General features: G+C 38.4%; 1 protein-coding gene across 2 annotated transcripts in view; it reads right to left on the reverse strand.

Moving 5' to 3' along the window:
* The window catches only part of LOC116639216 (UDP-glucuronosyltransferase 3A2-like), a 29198-nt gene extending 8123 nt beyond the window's left edge, over positions 1-21075 (reverse strand). The window contains exons 1-5 of one of the 2 annotated variants that reach the window (XM_032415388.1): positions 20982-21075; positions 18608-18709; positions 11758-11763; positions 4045-4153; positions 1097-1628 (exon numbers count right to left, since the gene is read on the reverse strand). In XM_032415388.1, the coding sequence (XP_032271279.1) occupies positions 1097-1628; positions 4045-4153; positions 11758-11763; positions 18608-18709; positions 20982-21075 (843 nt within the window). Of the gene's footprint in view, positions 1-1096; positions 1629-4044; positions 4154-4995; positions 5003-11757; positions 11764-18603; positions 18710-20981 lie in introns of both variants that reach the window. The other variant, XM_032415389.1, reaches the window with a different exon arrangement.
* Between the last annotated feature and the right edge of the window lie 440 nt (positions 21076-21515).

The raw sequence follows: 21515 nt of genomic DNA on the forward strand, positions 1-21515 counted from the left end.
AAGAAAGAAAGAAAGAAAGAAAGAAAGAAAGAAAGAAAGAAAGAAAGATCTTATAACCCCATTAAAAATAGGCTAAGGACTGGAATAGATAGTCATCCAAAGACAACATGCAAATGGCAAATAAATATATGAAAAAATGCTCAGCAACACTAGTCATCAGGGAAATGCAAATCAATTCCACAATGAGATGTCAATTCATACCTATTAGTATGGTTATTATTAAAAAACAAAAGACAACGTTGAGGATATGGAGAAAGAGCAACTCTTAACTACTATTGTTGGGAATAAAAAATGGTGAAGGCATTATGGAAAACAGTATGGAAATTCCCCCCCCAAAATTAAAAATAGAACCACCATATGATGGAGCAATCTGATCTCTCTTTCTGTACCCAGGTGAATGGAAATCAGGATCTCAAAGAGATATCTGAATTCCCATATTTATTGACGCACTATTCACAATACCCAAGATGTGGTAATAACCAAAATATCCATTCAAAAGATGAATGGTTAAATTGTATATAAAATATATATGTATAATGGAATACTTTAAAAAGAAGGAAATTTTGCAATATGGGAAAACATGGATGAAACTTGAAGACATTATGCTAAGTGACATAAACCAGAAAGGCAAATACTGCATGAATTAATTTATCTGAAACATCTAAAATAGTCAAATTCTTAGCATGAAAAGTGGAAGTTGGTTTCCAAGGTTGGGAGAGGGGGAGCAATGAGGGGAAAAGGTAGCTATTATTCCATGGAGGAAGAGTTACAGGTAAATGAGATAAATAAGATCTAGAGATCTGAGGCACAACATGGTACCTAAGTCAGTAATTATATATTGTACTATTAAAAATTTGATAAGGAGCTAAGTCTAATATTAAGTGTTTTTACCACATAAAATAAAATTTAAAATATAATACAGTAAAGTAGATTAGAAAATTAAAAATAAATAAAATAAAATAATAAAAATGTATATTCTCATTTTTTTGCCTGTCTCACCATATTTCACTCCCTGTTCCCTTGGGCAAGGGAACCACCAATTCTGCACTGAAGAGCTCTGCATGAAGTCCATATTGAGACCTAAGGTTTTACTTACTTGTGGCACTTGTTTAACAGCTCTGGCCATTAAGCCTCCAACATACACAGTGTTGGGAAGCAGGGGCCGAGCAAATTCAAGGGCAAAGTCAGAGTTAACAAACCACAGCTCTGCTTTCTTTAGGAGATGAGACAAAACTGGCCTAGAGCCTTCTGGGAAATGTTCCTTGATGGTGTTGTCAAAAGTAGACTGGATTCGCTGTTGCTTTATGGAGAAATCAAAGAGCATCAGAAAATTCTTCACTCTGCCCCAGAAGTCCATGTGGTCGGTTAGCCAGGAACGGTATACTGGAATATAAGACACAGGAATTGGTAGCCCATGGTCCACACTGCCAAACTGGGTGGGCAGAATCGACACAAATGGCTTCCCAAGCTTCTCAGCAACCAGGAAAGAACAGAAGTCAAATGCTTCAACAAATACCAGGTCAAAGTTCTCATTTTTTAAGAAATCCATGATATCACTTCTCCTTAGCAAATCACTGCATCGAATCCCCAGTTGTCCCATTAACTTTACAAAGTTGTCAAATGCTCCTCTGTTTAAAACAAAAGTAATGACAAATATTCATTGAAGGTGTTAATTTCACAATACTTAGGAGAATCTTTGGCTCAAAGAAAATAGCCCAGGTAAGTAAGACCATATCTGGCAGCAGCCCACCTATTTTACCAGTGTTCAAGGAATACTCTGCTCTGGGTGTTTCTGCTTCTTAAAATGTTCTCACTTCCTCCCCTCCCCTTTCTCTGACCAATCCATATGCCTGCACTAGCAAAGCTAATTTAGGTCCTTCTGCATTGAAAACATTCTCTGTCACTAGTAGATCTCAAAGTCCCATGTCTAGTTGATACATTCTGTGATGTTCTGTTTAACTTTCATTTGTATACTGACCTTTTCTGAGTGACTGTCCTGTTACCTAACCAAACAAAGTAACTTTAAGGCATCAATATTCATGATGCAGCCCTTTTATTTGAAACTGGGTATATCCTAAATTTGACAGATGGCCTCACACAATGAACTTTCTGATGGTAATATTAGAATCCAACTTCTAAGCTGAACATGAGATTTACATCTTCCTACCTGAAAAGATTAACATTTAAAACAAACAAAAATAAAAGCCTATTTGAAGCTAACTACTACCTTTCCACATCATTCCAGATGGAGTATTCATGCTTATTCCAAAAGTTCATGCTAAAATTTTACCAATATCTATTAAGACTCTTGATTATGGCACTATTCCAGGAACTATTCTCTCAATGATTTCCCATCAATGCCTGCAAGAAAAATGATCTTTTTCATACAGCACATGGGCAACAGATGAGAATATTCCTGACCAGAGATTACAGGTCAGGTGCTTTGGAGACCCATGGGCCTCCTACTTGAATGAAGGACTGAGAGAATCAATGACCTGGCAAACCTATAACCTGTACAACATTCCACCTTATCAGCCCACTGAAAGAAGACCCACAGGTGAGAGCTCATTAACAATATGAAGATGCCTACACATGTTATAGAATCAACTACAAGTGAAAACAGATAATTAAAATTATCCTCTATAATATTTTAAAAGATTTTCATAAAGAATGATTGCTAAATATTATTGACAAATTCAGGATATGAAGTACAAATTCCTCTAAAGTAGAGCATGAATCATATTGAAATTAAGATAATAAATTGAAAAAATACAGGAAAGCACTTTGTTCAGTATATTGCACCATATTTAACATGTGTGTGAAACCAGTCTTCAAGGGGCACCTTGGTGACTCAGTTGGTTAAGCATCTGACTCCTGATCTCAGCTCAAATCTTGATCTCAGGGTTGGGAGTTCAAGACCCTTGTTGGGGTCCATGCTGGGCATGGAGCCTACTTAAAAACAAAAACTGAACAAACAAAAAAAAACAGTCTTTGACATAATAAATCTGAGATGAGACATATAATTCAAACATATATGAGTAACAATACAAGATAAAATAGACGTTTCAAGTGAGTGCTTTTAGATCAGATCTCTTATAGAGGGGAGAATTTGGTCTTCTAGTTTGACTAAGGAATTGGGCTTTATGAAAAAAGCCAGATTTTAGGACCACCTAGTAGCAAATAGAATTTTTTTATTTTTTTAAGATTTTATTTATTTATTTGAGAGAGAGAGAGCGCACACAAGTGGGGGAAGAGGCAGAGACACAGCAGACTCCCCATTGAGCGTGGAGCTCAACAGGGGCTTGGCAGTAGGCTCAATCCCAGGACCCTGAGATCATGACCTGAGCCAAAGTCAGATGCTTACCCAACTGAGCCAACCAGGCACCCTGCTAATAGAATTTCTAGGGAAAGAAGGGGGATGGACATTAGGCCTGTGTATTAACCAAACAATGGATAAATTTGGGTCTTTACCTTCTAATGTCAAAGATGAAGAACTTTCTATACATCTCAGATAATGACAAAATCCCTCAGGTTACTCACTGATTGTATATCACCAAGATATTTGGTTTTTTTTAATGAGTTTAAAAGACAGTGGTTCAAGGCATTAAATAACAATATTCATAAGCATCTTTCTATTCTTGAATTTATGTGAGGAAAAGGTAGGAAAAAGAAGTATAACCTGGTGGTTCATTGCGTACCAACAATGAGAAATTAAGTTGTCTATCCCAACTTCTGTGTTATGGAGAATATATAGGCAAACACTGTAGATGGAATGTTGCAAGGAAGATCCAGAGGAACAGTCCCCCTCACTATACCGAAATACATTCATGCTTTCAGTGGAAGAGCCACAGGATACACAGACTGAATGATTGGTAGTGCAAAACTCTACTCCATCCATCCACTGCCAATATCATTGATCTCCCCATCCATCCACTCATCCATCCATCCATCCATCCATTTCTCTTAAACTCACACCAAGCATGCAACTATTCATCCCTATCACTAAAGTGGTAAGTCTTTCATTCAGAGAATAAAAGAAATTACCTGCCATGCAAAGCTTCTGTCACAAAGAAATCAAAAGTGTTATTAAAATCTTTTCTATGATCTTCAGGTGGAAGCCAACTGATAACTTTGTATGAAATTTCATTCTTTTCTAAAAATAAAAATAAAAATAAAAAATAAAACACCAGTAAGGAAATGTTTAATTATACCATACAACCCAAATTAACATTGGCATGATGATATCATGGTTTCTTTATTCCAAGGATTGTATATATATTCAAAAGTTTGCTTTTTGAACTTTGGTTTGGTTTGGTTTTTCTGCTTTCTCATTTCTTCAATCCAGGCAACCTGCTAAACTTTACTGAGAACCATATAATGATATAGTCACTTTTATTCATTTTAAAATACTGGAGGTTTCTACTTAAAATTTACACTTAAAGGTATAATTATTCACCATTTTATAGGTGAGAAAGGAGTGCCAGATAATTTGTCAAGAGTGCACATATAGCGAATGATATACTTTGTATTTAAATACAGATCTTAGTTTATGCCAGCTCCCCAGTCATTTCTCATTTAGAAAAAGAAATCATTTTCATTAAAATTAAAAGTGATACATGCACAGGTTTTTCAATCAGCCAAAAAAATACCAACACCTAAATTTAAAAAAGTAGTCCTCTGCAGCCCTACTTCACATCCTGGCATTTCCCTCATAACTCATGTGTAATGAAGAGTCTGATACCATTTTTGAGGTTGGACTGATGACAGCTTAGCAAGCTCCATCTCCCCCTTAACCTTCTGTGACATATCTTGGCAAACAGAAGAAAGCCTCAACATGCCATCCTTTATGTGAGCAAGAGTTTCAAGCCAAGCAAGTCAGACCCAAGTAGGGGAATCCTCACCTCCACCTTACTCAGAAGCTTCCATAATTGACATTTAGAGACAAAAGTATGGGTTTAGCCTTTCAGTGGCCCTGGTCACGTGTCTCACACAAACCTGTTTTCTGTGTCAGCTTGGATTGTGCCTCTGGATCCCAGCATGAGCCGTGATTGACACTAAGCTAGGTAGAACCCTGTGACCAATGGTTGTGTGTCTCAAGGACTGCCCCCATTATAAACAGTGCTCTGGGTAAGACTGATACCAGTTTACAAGCCCACAGAATGGTGGAAGAAGAGTAGTCACTGTGTCATATGATGAGATTCACACCTGTAAAAGTAGAAGGCGCATACAATCCTAGAAAATGCCTTTGCTATTGCTGCTGATTATATCCCTGTAGCTAAAAGAAAACCTTGCTTAAAAGAGGAATAGGGGAAAACACCGATGACATGCCCATGGAGTTAATTCAAGGGGTTCATTCAAACTCAGGTTAATTTCATGTCTCTCAAAATCACCACTAGGGAGGCCCCTAGCCTTGATGATACTAATTGGGACATTCTGAAGAAGAAACTTAAAAATATGAGCAGGTTAAAATGGACACCATCCCCAAAATACCTCTAATAATAACCCAAAGAAAGAGGAAAGAGAAGGGCAAGGCAGGGTGGGAGAGTCAGGAAAGAAATTAAAACAGAGTTCTCAGTTTTGATACATGTGGAATGTAACATTACTTTAAAGAAAAACTTTGTAACAGAAGAAAGGCACAGATTGGTTTTTGTGCCTTTAAATCAGAGCTTCTAAATACTTTTAACATCAGATGAGATGAGCCACTGACAAAGATTAATGGTCTTAATCAATACTGGGGCAAAAATAACAGGATGAGAAGAGCCCACTAAATATATCCAGAAAATTTCGGTACTCTTAGGGGTGAAAAATGTTAGATAGAGGACAAATTTACATGCCCTATCTTAACTACTGGAATAAATACCCCATAGTCATAACAGCCATTTTTTTACATTATTTCCTAGTGGCTATGATTGCTCTTGATATGTAACAAGTCAAAAATTAAAATAAAATTAAAGTTTTGGCATTTACAATCAGCTTGACAGAAAGGGACCCTTTGAATCTGCCCAACATATTAAAACTGTTAATACAACCCATAAACAGTGCCTTTAAGGATTAAATCCCATTTTAAACAATCTGTTAAGCAAAGGAGTGATTATCTCCACTGGCTTTCCATTTAATGGCCTAGGTTAGACTATTCTTAAACCAGGAAAGAAGTAATGATGCCTTGCAGTGGATTACTATAACGTTATTGTGCCATGACACATCATATTAAGCACCACCCTCATTTCCAATGTTATTGAAATTGCTGACTATATCTAAGTAATAATAGATACTTTACATGCATAGATTTGGTAATATGTTCTGTTCAATTCTTATTTCAACAAGCTCTCAGCTGCAGTTTCTCTTCACCTTTGTCTTGGCAGGATACAAATCACTTGTAACTGGCTTCTCATGGACTACCTCAACAGCCTTGCTCACAAGCTTTGCCGGCAAGACCTTAACCACCTTCAACTTTCTCCAGAAACACACACATGACACTGCATTGAGGACAACCTTCTTTTGCAGACATTCATTGAACACACTCATTCAGGACACAAACATTCACACAGGAGCTCACAAGAGGGATGTGTTGCTGCCCTACACAAAGCACAAGCCATGGCACCTCAGTTGAATTCCTGGGAAGAATTACTTGTTGGTTGAAGGTCTTTCCATCCCTGACACCATCAAGAAACAACTATTGGGGTTCCACTTCCAGCATGAGAGTATAAGGAGCTTTCCTGGACACACATTCAAACAGAAACTGGTGAAAGTTTTCTTTTATATATACACACACATATTTAACTACATATATATATTCTGAAAGCAAAAGATAAGTCAAAAGGTAGTAGTGAAGATTCTGAGAAGATGGTAGAGCACCAGGAATCTGTCTCCCCACCTAGATAACAATTGACTGGCAGAATCTGTCTAAAACATCTATTTTGGAACCTTGCAGTCAACTTCCAGGGAAGGCTTTAAGTGTAAAGTGCAGATAATTTTAGTTAATTTCAGTTATTTCAGCTCTATCACAGTACCAGCTACCCATCTTCTGCATACATCTCATGGCAGGCAGCTGAACATGTGTTCGTAAAGCAGCTTGCCCATAGGTTTCAGGAGCCAGAATGGGTTAAAAAGGACCTTCTCCAAATCTCAGATATCTGTGCTCTGACTGTGGATTGCTGTTTCTGATCACAGAGATGCAGACAAAGAGCAGGCAGCAATGTTTTTGCATCATGCTCTTTTTTTTTTTAAGCACATTCCGTTCTGGCTGAATGGACTTCCAAGGGTCTTAAAAGATTGATGTCCTTTTTTTCTCCCTGATTTTTCTGTTTTTCCTATTATGGGAGACAAACATTAAGGGCTAGGACATTGGACAAAAACTACATATACGATGAATTTAGAAAGTGTCCACTCATGTCCAGGAAAAGGTTCAGAAAAGACCTAAGAGACCAAAATTTACACCTCACATTGATCCTCACCCAAAAGCAGCCTAAAACAATCAGAAAATAAAAACAAGAAACAAAATTAATTTTAAAAGATCTGCAAACCCTGGAGAAAGGAGGAGAGTCTCATCTCTAGATTTAACACATTGTTAAATTCAAATGGTCAGTGTTCAACAAAAAACTCAAGACACACCAAACAACAGGAAACTGAGGCCTATTCAGAGGAAAATAATAAATCAACAAACTGTCCCTAAGAAAGACCTGATGGCAGATATACTAGATGATGACTTTAAAATAACTGTCATAAAGATTCTCAGAGAACTAAAGGAAGATGTAGAGAAGGTCAAGGAAAAAGTGTATGCAAAATAGAAATGTCAATAAAGGCACAGAAAATCCAGAAGAAGCCAAAAATAAAATTTAAAACTGAAAAATGCAATAAATGAAATGAAAATTTCACTAGAGGGATTCCAAGGCAGATTTGAGCAAGCAGAAGAAATAATCTGTGAACCTGAAGATAAGACAATGGAAATTATCAAGTGTGAGGAACAGAAAGTTAAAACACTGAATAAAAGAGAACACAGCCTAAGGGAAAACATATGCAGTGTGGATGCTGAGAAGGAGAAGACAGAAATAAAGAGATAGAATATTTTACATAATAATGGCTGAAAGCCTCCCAAACTGAATGAAAGATATGAATATAAACATCCAGGAGGCTCAACAAACTCCAAGGAAAATGAACTCAAACACACACATTATAATCAAACTTTAGAAAGATAAAGAGAGTATATTAAAAGCATTAAGACAAAAGTGACTTATCACATACAAGTGATTGTCAATGAGATGATCAATAGATTTCTAATCAGAAATTTTGGAGGCCAGAAGGCAGTGGGCTAATATATTCAAAATGCTAAAAGAAAAAAAAGAGCAACAAAAAATTCTATGTCTGGCAACACTGTATTTCAAAAGTGAGGGCAAAATTAAGACATTCCCAGATAAACAAAAGCTAAGGTAGGTCGTTACCACTAGACCTATACTGACAGAAATATTCAAAGGAGCTCTCCAGAAAAAACGAAAGGATACCAGATAGTAACTCAAAGGTGTATGGAAAAATAAAGATTTTAATAGAGGTAAATGCATATGAAATTATAAAGCTAGTATAATAGTAATGCTTTCTTTTTTTTTTGAATGTAAATATTTTTTTATTTTATAGTGCTTAACCTATTTTTTAAATTTTATTATGTTATGTTAATCACCATACATTACATCATTAGTTTTTGATATAGTGTTCCATGATTCATTGTTTGCATATAACACCCAGTGCTCCATTCAATATGTGCCCTCTTTAATACCCATCACCAGGCTAACCCATACCCCCACCCCCGTCCCCTCTAGAACCCTCAGTTTGTTTCTCAGAGTCCATAGTCTCTCATGGTTCATCTCCCTCTCCGATTCCCCCCCTTCATTTTACCTTTCCTACTATCTTCTCTTTTTTAATATATAATGTATTATTTGTTTCGGAGGTACAGGTTTGTGATTCAACAGTCTTACACAATTCACCATGCTCACCATAGCACATACCCTCCCCAATGTCTATCACCCAGCCACCCCATCCCTCCCACCCCCCACCACTCCAACAACCCTCAGTTTGTTTCCTGAGATTAAGAATTCCTCATATCAGTGACATCATATGATATACGTCTTTCTCTGATTGACTTATTTCGCTCAGCATAATACCCTCCAGTTCCAGCCACATCATTGCAAATGGCAAGATCTCATTCCTTTTGATGGCTGCATAATATTCCATTGTATATATATACACCACATCTTCTTTATCCATTCATCTGTCGATGGACACCTTGGCTCTTTCCATAGTTTGGCCATTGTGGACATTGCTGCTATAAATATCAGGGTGCACATACCCTTTCGGATCACTACACTTGTATCTTTGGGGTAAATACCCAGTAGTGCAATTGCTGGATCATATGGTAGCTCTATTTTCAACTTTTGGAGGAACCTCCATATTGTTTTCCAGAGCGGCTGCACCAGCTTGCATTCCCACCAACAGTGTAGGAGGGTTCCCCTTTCTCCGCATCCCTGCCAACATCTGTTGTTTCCTGACTTGTTATTTTAGCCATTCTGACTGGTGTGAGGTGGTATCTCATTGAGGTTTTGATTTGGATTTCCCTGAAGCCGAGCAATGTTGAACACTTTTTCATGTGTCTGCTGGCCATTTGGATGTCTTCTTTGGAAAAATGTCTGTTCATGTCTTCTGCCCATTTCTTGATTGGATTATTTGTTCTTTGGGTGTTGAGTTTGATAAGTTCTTTATAGATTTTGGATACTAGCCCTTTATCTGATATGTCATTTGCAAATATCTTCTCCCATTCTGTTGGTTGTCTTTTGGTTTTGTTGACTGTTTCTTTATGCTACCTAGAGCAATCTACACATTTAATGCAATCCCTATCAAAATACCGTCAACTTTTTTCAAAGAAATGGAACAAATAATCCTAAAATTTGTATGGAACCAGAAAAGACCCCGAATAGCCAGAGGAATGTTGAAAAAGAAAAGCAAAGCTGGTGGCATCACAATTCCAGACTTCAAGCTCTATTACAAAGCTGTCATCATCAAGACAGTATGGTACTGGCACAAAAACAGACACATAGATCAATGGAACAGAATAGAGATCCCAGAAATAGACCCTCAACTCTATGGTCAACTAATCTTAGACAAAGCAGGAAAGAATGTCCAATGGAAAAAAGACAGTCATTTCAACAAATGGTGTTGGGAAAATTGGACAGCTACATGCAGAAGAATGAAACTGGACCATTTCCTTACACCACACACAAAAATAGACTCAAAATGGTTAAAAGACCTAAATGTGAGACAGGAGTCCATCAAAATCCTAAAGGAGAACACAGGCAGCAACCTCTTCGACCTCAGCCACAGCAACTTCTTCCTAGAAACATCGCCAAAGGCAAGGGAAGCAAGGGCAAAAATGAACTATTGGGACTTCATCAAAATAGCAATGCTTTCTAACTGCACTTGTGGTTTCTACATGATTTATGAAACTAGTACATTTTTTTAAATTTTTTATTGTTATGTTAATCACCATACATTACATCATTAGTTTTTGATGTAGTGTTCCATGATTCATTGTTTGTGCATAACACCCAGTGCTCCATGCAGAATGTGCCCTCTCTAATACCTATCACCAGGCTAACCCATCCTCCCACCCCCCTCCCCTCTAGAACCCTCAGTTTGTTTTTCAGAGTCCATCATCTCTCATGGTTCGTCTCCCCCTCCGATTTCCCCCCTTCATTCCTCCCCTCCTGCTATCTTCTTTTTTTTTCTTAACATATATTGCATTATTTGTTTCAGAGGTACAGATCTGTGATTCAACAGTCTTGCACAATTCACAGCACTCACGATAGCACATACCCTCCCCAATGTCTATCACCCAGCCACCCCATCCCTCCCACCCCCCACCACTCCAACAACCCTCAGTTTGTTTCCTGAGATTAAGAATTCCTCATATCAGTGACATCATATGATACACGTCTTTCTCTGATTGACTTATTTCGCTCAGCGTAACACCCTCCAGTTCCATCCGCGTCATTGCAAATGGCAAGATCTCATTCCTTTTGATGGCTGCATAATATTCTATTGTATATATATACCACATCTTCTTTATCCATTCATCTGTCGATGGCTCTTTCCACAGTTTGGCTATTGTGGATATTGCTGCTATAAACATCGGGGTGTATGTACCCCTTCGGATCCCTACATTTGTATCTTTGGGGTAAATACCCAGTAGTGCAATTGCTGGATCATATGGTAGCTCTATTGAAACTAGTACATTTTTAAAAGCCAAGTATTAGTTTAAAAACAAGTCTTAGATAAACTGTAACTCCAATCAAGTTTTCTCTGTAATTTAATATATTAATGCATTTAAATTAATGATAGTTTATGACTGGGGGCATACAATGTAAAAAAATGTAATTTTGTGATATCAACAATTCAAGAGGGTTGGAATGAGCCAAACATTATAGGAAGAGAATTTTTGAATGTTATTAAACTGGTAAAAATTAAAATGTGAGTGACATATATTTATCATGTTAAATTAAATCCCCATGGTAACACACATAAAAAATAGCTATAGAATATACACAAAAGAAAATGACAAAGGAACTTAAACATTTCATAACAAAGAATCAACTAAGCATAAAAGAAACAGTAATACAGAAAGTAAGGGACAAAAAAGCTCTAAGACATTTAAAAATAGCAAAAGGACACACATAAGTTTCTCCTTATCAGTAATTACATTCAATGTACATGGACTAAATTCTCCAATGAAAAGACAGATATTGGCACAATGGATAAAAATACAAGAACCAATTGTAATAGCCTTGTATGGTGACAGATGGAAGCTACACTTGTGGTGAGCACATCATAACATGTACAGTTGGAAAATCACTATCTCTCACAGCTGAAACTAATGTAACATTGTGTATCAGCTGTACTTCAATAAAAAGTAATACTTTAAAAAATTAAAAATAAAATGGGTTAACAATGGGGAAAGAGGGTGTGGGGTGTATGGGAGCTTCCTGTACTATCTTTGTAACTTTTCTGTAAATTTACAATTATTCCAAAATAATGAAATGTATTAAAAAAATAAATACAAAAACAAGAAGCTCACACACACACAAAGAAAAATATGATCCAACTATATATACTGTCTACAAGAGACTCACTTTAGATCCAATGACACAGACAGAAAGGCAAATGATGGGAAAAGATATTCCAAGCAAGGAATAAGCAAAAGAAAGCAGAAGTAGATGAGCAAATGCCAAACATAATCGATTTTAAATCAAATAAGATTGCAAGAGACAAAGACTCAATATGGCAAGAAGATATAACTATTATAAATTCATATGCACCTAATGAGAGACCATCAAAATAGCTAAAGCAAAAGTGGCAGAATAGAGAGAGAAACAGACACTTCTATGTAATCACTGGACATTTCAACATCCACTCTCAATAATGGATAGAAAACCAGAAAGAAGATCAGTAAGGAAATAGAAGACTTACACACATTGATCCACTAGATGTAGCAGACATATACAAAACACTCTACCGAACAACAGCATACACATCCTTCCAAGGGTACACAGGACATTTTTCAGCAGAGTCCATTGTTCAGCCACAAATAAGTCTCAACAGATGTTAAAACATACTTATCACAGGCTATCTGACCACACCAGGATAAAGTTAGAAATCAACAACAGACAGAAAACCGGAAAATTCACAAATTATGGAAATTAAACAACATCCTTTTAAATAAACCATGTATCAAAAAGAAATCACAAGGGAAATCATAAAATACATAGAGACAAATAAAAATGAGTATACAACATACCAAAACTTATGTGATGTGCCAAAAGAAGGAGTTAAAAGGAAATTTACAGCTTTCAATGCCTATATTAAAAAGGAAGTTACCAAATCAATAACCTATTCTGCCACCTTAAGACACTGGGGAAGAAAGTGCACTTAAACTTAAAACAGAAGGTAGAATTAACAAAGATTAGAGGGAAACTAATAAAATTGGAAATAGAAAACCAACAGGAATCAATGAAAGCAGAGCCAGTTCTTTGAAACTTTGAAACAGATCAAGAAAATTTACAAACAAGAAAGATACAAATTATTAGGACCAGAAAGGAAAGAAGGAACACCACTAATGACCACACCGAAATGAAAAGGACTTAGGAGAATTCTATGAACTTTAGATGGCAATCAATTAGACAATGGATGATATGGACAAATTCTTAGAAAGACAGAAACTACCAAAGTTCACTTAAAGAAGAAAAAGACATTCCAAAGAGACCTATAAAGAGGAAAGGTTGTTCCATTTGGGTAAAGAGCACAGAATCTCTTGCCATATAGATATCCAAAATATAAATGAAGGTTACACATGTGTCTCCACACACCAAAGGCACAATACACAGCCTCAAGCAAGACTCCTATCTTCTACAGATTTTCAGACATTACTGATCATGACCAAGGCACTGATTGCCTTCTCTACATGCAAACACTAGTCTTTTAAACAAGACATTCAGTGAAATATTCAACTCCCTCACCAGCCTCAGGCAGCAGGTCTCATAAAATGCCATAATGACTTACTTGTAACAGGTTCAAACTGAAATAAATGAAACACAGAACATTCTAGGCATCAGTCAAACATGAAGGGAAACGGCCATTCCAGCCCCAAGACTGACCACCATAAAAGCCCAAATGCATCCTCCTTTTCCTGCTCTCTCAGTGTATGTTTGGACCAGATTGAGACTTGCTTTACTCTCTCCGTGAAGCGTGATTATATTATTAATAAACCATTGTGGTTTTTTTTAAAGATTTTATTTTGAAGTAATCTCTACACCCAAAGTGGGGCTGGAACCCACAAAGCTCAGATGGAGAGTCGAGCTGTTGAATGAGCCAGCCAGGTGCCCCTAATAAACCATTTTATAACCTTTTTGTGTGTATAGAAGGCCATAAGCCTCAACATCCAAACCTAACTTTGGGGTGGGTGGAGACTGTCTCTCGGAGTGGCTAAAACAATTTAGGAAGAAACAGTACTAATTCCAACCAAACTCTTCCAGAAAATTGAAAGAGGAACACTACCTAATTATTCTATCAGGAAAGTATTGCACTGTTTAACATTGCCAGAAAAAAAGAAAAGAAAAGAAAAGAAAGAAAAGAAAAGAAAAGAAAATCACATAATGATGGCCCACGTGGACACAGAAATAAAATTTTAAACCAAAATTTAAGCAAACTAGGGGCTCCTGGATGGCTGTCAGTTAAGCGTCTGCCTTCAACTCAGGTCGTGATCTTAGGGTCCTGGGATCCAGCCCTGCATCAGACTTCCTTCTCAGTGGGGAGTCTTCTTCTCTCTCCCTCTCCCTCTGCCACCCCCCCACCCCCGCTTATTATCTCTCACTCTTGCTCTCTCTCAAAAAATCTTTTAAGAAATATTTAAGCAAACTACGTCTAAAATTACATAAAAGTGAAAATACATCTTGACCAATTGGTATTGTTCCCACAATACAAGTTTAGTTTAACATTTGAAAATCAATTAGTGCCATTCATTATTTTGACAAAATAAGTAAAAAAAAAAATCATATATTCTTACTAATACATGTAGCAAAAGCATGAAATGACACTTCAACAAATTAAAAATTGTGCTCTTCAAAAGACACTGGTAAGAGTGAAAAGATAAGTCATGGACTGGGAAAAAATATTTGCAGATTTATACCTGATAAAATACTTATATCCAAAATATATGTCAAGAACTCTGAAGACTCTAGAATAAGAAAAAAATGGCCCAATTTAAAAATGGGCAAAATTTGGGAAACACTTCATCTGTGAAGATATATGGCTGACAAATAAGCACATGAAAAAAATGCGTAGCATCATTAGTAATAAAGGAAATGCATATAAAAACCACCATGAAATACACCCACACAACAATGGCTAAAAGTAAAAAGACTAACCACACCAAGTATTGACAAGGATGTGGTGTGCATGGAACTTGCAGTCACTTCTGGTGAGAATGCAGAATGTTACAGCCTCCTGGGAAAGTGTGTGGCCATTTCTTAAAAACTTAAACATATACTGAAACTATGGTTCAGCCACTATACTCCTACCAATTAATTTGCAGAAAAGATAGTACATAGTCATACAAAAGCTTGTACACAACTCTTCAGAGCAGGTTTATTTGTAATAGCTCAAAACAGGAGACAATCCTTTTTTTTTTTTTACAGGAGACAATCCTAATGCCCATCAACAAGCAAATAAATAAACACATTGTGGTAATTCATGCATAGAACACTATTCAGCAATAAAAGGGAATGAACTATGCATATACACGCTATATAGGAAACTCAAAATATTTTTTGCTGATGGACCCCTGGAATGCTCAGTCAGTTAAGCATCTGTCTTTGGCTCAGGTTCATCATCCCAGGGTCCTGGAATGGAGCCCCACATCTGGCTCCCTGCTCAGCAGGGAGCCTACTTTTCCCTCTCTCCCTCTTCCTCAGTCCCTCCCCCACCTTGTGCTCTCTCTCTCTTATATATGAGCTCTCGCTCTCTCTCAAATGAATAAAAACTTTAAAAGAAAAATAAATTTTAAAAATTCAAAAATATATATTTTTTGCTGAGCATAATAAACCAAAATAACGGTACATGATTGTGATCTCATTATATAAAATCTATGTGATACACTCTAACACATGGTGACATATTAAGGATTGACTGGCAGTGGGGGATAGAAAGGTGGGAGGGCCTGGAGGAGAGATTGCAAAAGGACATTAGAAATCTTCTGGTGGAGGAACAAATATATTTGTTATCTTGATTATGTTGATGGTTTCACAGGTATACACACACACGTGTGTGTGTGTGTGTGTATGTATACATATATATATATCAGCATATGTATATGTCCAAATGTATCAACATGTATATTTTAAATGTATGCAGTTTATTATATGCCAATATTACTTAAATACAAAGATTTAAATAATGAAGATAAGGAACTTCAGTCTGTGGCACAAGAAGGCCACAGGACCATATTGAAATTCCTACTTTAAACAACTAAATAAAACCAGACCCAATACATGTTAAAATGGTTTTTAGACATTGCACCCCAGGTAGCACACAACATTCATGGATGGCTGGAGAAAACGTCCAGGATACAGCTCATGGAGGAGAAACCCAGATGTGGCCTGGCCATCTCCCTGAGGGAGCACTTCAGATTTGGGGGAGGACATGGCAGCTAGAATTCACAGGGCAGAATACCAGAATACCACCAGAGAGCTGTAGGGAGAGAAAGCTCTGGGGTTGGGGTCTTCCTGAGAACAGTCAATGCAAACATGGCAGGAAACTACCCAAGGCGCCATAAAGAATAAACAGAACAAAACCCAGAGGTTATACCGAGCCTCTTTTCAAGCCACTACTCAGCCTTGACAGTTAATGAAGATCTAAAGGAAAGCTCCCTGATCAGCTAGATAAAGGTGCATTTTGATGTAAGTCCTGTAACTTTCTCTCAATAGGTTCTAAAATTCAGAGGGAAAGGTGGTTGTAATTTATGAAACTCTATAAACCCCAGTAATAAGCTTTGACCTGGGGTCGCCTGGGTGTCTCAGTTGGTTAAGCGTCCAACTGTTGGTTTCGGCTCAGGTCATGATCTCAAGTTCCTGAGATGAAGCCAGGCATCAGCTCCATGCTCAGCAGAGTCAGCTTGGGATTCTCTCCCTCCCCCTCTGCATCTCCCCTTCACTCGCTCTCTCTCACTCTTTCTCTCTCAAATAAATAAATAAATTTCTTCTTTAAAAAAGGAGAGAAAGAAAGAAATTGACCTCACCCTGATAACAGCAGACTAAGATACGGGGTTTTTTAACTCCCAGGGCTAAGGTGAGCACTACTTGATAGATTATCTGAGGAGCCCATGAGTCCAAACAGAGCCTGAATTCCAACACAAGGGCTTCCTAATGTAGCTGCTGATTTGCTCTCCTACCTCCATACCCAACAAAAGCAGAAATAACTGGCTGAAAGGGGTAGAACTATCTAGTCCCAATAATGTACCTCTAGGCAAAACTTTGCTTCAGTGTTTGTAGGCAAGCCTCTGAATCAATGATGTAACTGCACAGATCCCCCAAAACAAAGAAGACTTGTCACTTGGAGAATGTCTACCTGGTAGACGGAGAGGTAGAGCAAGCTCTCTTAGGAAAAGGAAGAGTCAGAACTGCAGACATTTAAGTCTGCTGTAGGGTGGCATCTTATACCTGTGATTTCAATTACTTATTGAAATAATCTTACAACTCAGTATTAGAAACTGAGGTTACTTCAGTATTTCTGAAGTCATTTATTCATTAAAGTTGTAAATAAAAACCCTAAGGAGATTATCCAAGAGATATTTAATACAGGTTTAAAAGTTTCGATACTAAATGTTGAATCAGGTCAACAAAAATAATCCAATCACATGTTTCCTTATTTGCAGACCTCTACCAAAGTCTACTGCTGAAGAGAAAAATAAATAATCCATTTCAAAACCTCAGAAATTCCCAGTGAATGGTAAATATTGCAAGAAATTCTGGACTATTAAAACTTGGAACCAAGAATAAAACTAAGGGAATCCATGGGTAACTTGGATGGTTTGTAGTTTGAGTGTGGGTATGTGTTAAAGTGGTAGAGGGTCTCAAGCTTTCAGCAGTTCCTTAATACCTGGGAACCACCAAAATGAAATGATGTGGACTACAGTTACCATGGTTGGCAGTCAAAGCAAATGCATAATCAGACTGATAAGGGAGATACAAAAGGATGTGTACAGAAAGGATATCTAGTGTGAACCTGATCTAGAGGTTGATTAAACAGCAACAGAGCCTGAAGTTCATCTTCAGAATTTCATAATTGCTCAGACTTGTTTTTCATCAAAAGTGATTAATTTTGGATTTTTTTTTTAATTAAAGCTTCAGCAATTCTGAATGAGAAACCCAGCGCTTTGAGTTCTCTGTGTCCTTATCTGTCAACCGAGAAGACTTGACAAGATTGATGAGCTTCATCTTAGCTACAAACTTTTTGGATTTTTTTAAATTTAAATTCAGTTAGCCAAAATATAATACATCATTAGTTTTTGATATAATATTCATTGATTCAGTAGTCGTGTATAACACCTTACATCAGTTAGAATGGCTAAAATTAACTAGACAGGGAACAACAAATGTTGGCAGGAGTAGAAAGTAACCTATGAAACAGGAAGAGCAGCTCTCCTTACATAACAGAAGCTATAAATATGGCTGAACACTTCTGTTCAACACAATTAAAGGCACACCACAGAGCAGTAGTTATCAAAATGATCGATAATGATATGTAGAATTTTGCCTAAATGAAGTGACACCTAGCTGAGGGGGTAAAACATGGAGTTACGGCATGTGAAGGCCAGGTCTACAGATCCTAATATGATATCCAGCAGGTAACATAAACATACGCCCACACATTTTTCCCCTTAATTCAATATAGTTAGATTCAAACAGATTTTATGCTAAGCAGAGCTATACAGAAGACATTGTCTCTCTGGGATAGAAGAATTCAATGATGACAAAAACAAAAAAAACAAACAAAAAAACAAAACAAAAAAACATACCTGGGATTAAAAATTCTTCTCCATAAAGAAGCATACTGACATTATGACCATGATCTTGAAGAATCTGAGATACCCGGTCCAGCAGTAGATAATGGCTTCCACCTAGGAAAAATACAAAATTTCATTTTGTAAAGATGAGAGCAGAGGGTCTGAAATTGATGTGGTGGATAGATAAATCCAAGGTAAGAGGGCAGAGAGTGGACGGTGAACAGAGGAAAATGAGTTTCTTCAGTTCCTCTGTCTCACTTTGGGTAAGCAGCAGCCAAGACACCTACACAGTGTCTGCCCAAATCTTAACCTGTGGAAGTCCTCCATCAAGATTTCCTTTTGTGACTCATGGTCTCCATGTCAGTGTGACAAGTTTTTCTTCTTAGGCCTTAGGAGTTCCTGATCCTAGGTACATACTGATTTTAGCCAGCCCTTATGGGGACAGAGTGGAAATTAGGCACAGTACTGTGTATGGGAGTGGGAAGGGTTCTTATTGGTCAGAGCTCTTTATGGAATCCTTCCCTTTGGAAATTTATGCTAGAGTCAGACAGGAACTGGGAACTTGATTCATCAGTCCAAGAAATGGCCATTGGAGCAGAAGGAGGTAGACCCACCACTTAGAATCAAAATCTTTGAGATTCAAAAATATTTGGCAGGATGTTTCTGGTTGGAGCTTGAAAATTGCTGAACATGAAATTAAGGCATTCAGGATAACTGTGGGCCCTTGGGAGGAACTACAGGATCCTGCACATGATAGACCGGGGTAACACCCATCCTAAGATTCCTGAGATTCTAATGAAAGAGAAGCTTGATCCTCTGGGAGGTACCGGTTCTATCACTGCAATGACTGTGTTAAGACCATAAGCCATAATGGGGATTTTTGTTGAATCTATGGGGTCAGCAGCAGAGAAAGTCAAAGTAGGAGGAAAGCAATAGAATTTGCCCACGTGGGAAGTGGGGATTATTTGGAAGATGAAGATCTCATGATGATTGGGTTGGCATAGAGGGATGTCGGACTACAGTAATAGTGTGTATCTGTGGAAATTAGTTTTTTATATCTATACTTGTCTTGCCTGAGGTAACACCAGTTATATAAAACACAAACCCCTACTGACTCATACTGCCTTCTCTGGCTCACATTAAATCCGTGGAAGAAATGGATACAAGGGAGAAGCCATCCCACAGAGGCAGCCATTACTGAGAGTCTTGGTGAGCCCAATGCATTCTGGGCCAGAGACGGGGCTTCCAGCGCTTCTAAACCACACCTGCTCCCTCCCAGAATCCAGAGGACACGTATTTTCGAGCAGTGAGGAAGCTCTTTTTTTCTGCTACCTCTATCATTAAAAACTAGATTTAAAATAGAAAACAGAGTTTTTTAAATACTGATTTTTAGGAATTCCCTACTGTGAAGAGTAGAGATTGGAGAAGAGGACAGGTTTGAGGTAAGAAGCAGTAAAGTCTGAGTGTGTCCGTCAGGGAGGTCTGATGTGCTCCTGCAAAAGGCTCCTAATTTCCCTGACCCTCAGGTTCCATGTCAGGAAATAAAAGGGGGATGCCTACACTTATTGCCCAATTAGATGAAATTTGTGGTTTCTTCCAGCTCTAGGATCCTCAGATTCAGAGGGACCTAAAAGTGATCCCGAGAGCCCCCTATCCTTTCACAATGGATCCAAAAAATTCATGGGGAAAATCCATCCTATGGTGACTCATTATCCTAATAAATGTTCCTGTTTCCCTTCTGTTCCCTTTGGGGAAAAGTAGGGGGACAAAACTTAGTTGACAAAACCAACTGCTTCACTGTCCTTCAAAACCTTCCAGCAGCAAGGGCAAAAGAGAGGGGGGCTCTCAAGAACTTGATTGTTGTCCTGGGGCCCCTTCCTCTGCCCCATCAGTCCTCCAGGTATCCTATTAATGACACATTTTCAGTCTGTGCTGCCTCCTCCAGCTCTGAGCCCCCGTCCTTGGCCTCCAGGAGCCCAAAACTGACCTCAACTTCCACTTTCTACTGGCATCTATTCTGCACCCCAGATTTTTAGGGTGTGCCTCTGAAAGTATCCTCCATTGGAGTAGATGACTTAAGGTCTCCAAGTCAGCACTGGATCTAAATTCTGGCCCAAGCTATGTACAATGGGAAGCACTTCCAGAGCAGATAAAATGAGAGGAAAGGACACCACTGATTTTTCCACAACTAACTTCTCCACCACCAGCAGGAGGGACCCCACTCTGCCACTCCAGGCCCACTCTCTCTTCTCCCTCCTCTAACCTGGGACCCAAGCCCTGTATGGAAAACCACATAGAATGACCATCTGACCCATGGGTGTGTGCCTGAGTCCTGGAGCAGGTGCCTGGGATGCAGCTGTCTCTGATTCTCCTGCCGAGCACTCACCCAGTGAGGAGACAGTCAGAATTTTGGTGGTCTCTGAGAGCAGGAACCCCAGCAGAAGGAAGCCTGCTAGCAACAACATTCTCTTCCCCACCATGCTAGCTCCTGTACCAGCTGTGTCGCCCAGGCCTGTGCCCAGAGCCCTGTGTCCTGAGCCCTGCACAGTGACCTGTGGGCTCTGGGGACACGTGCTTCACTGGCAGCCAAGGAAATGTGCTGGCAGGCAGCTGTGAAGAGGAGAGGGGTGGATCCTTCCTGTCTTCTCTTCTGTTTGTCACTTCTGGCGCTTCTGCTCCTCCTCCCAGGGTGCTTGCTCCACTGGCTAATTTGTCCTCACCCTTCCTAACCCCGGACATCGGGAAGGAGGGGTTAGTGAGCTCTCCTTAACCCCTCTCTGCCCCTGATATCACCACAGTCTCCATAGAGAAGATTCTCTGAACCAGGAATGGTAGGGACCTTAGGAAGTCACTTCCAAGATAGTTCCACCCCCAGGTGACTCAGTTCAATCTCCATTTTAGGGAACTTTTTATGAATTTT

This window comes from Phoca vitulina, unplaced genomic scaffold (assembly GCF_004348235.1).
Source record: "Phoca vitulina isolate PV1807 unplaced genomic scaffold, GSC_HSeal_1.0 scaffold17, whole genome shotgun sequence".
In the NCBI taxonomy this organism is placed as follows: domain Eukaryota; kingdom Metazoa; phylum Chordata; class Mammalia; order Carnivora; family Phocidae; genus Phoca; species Phoca vitulina.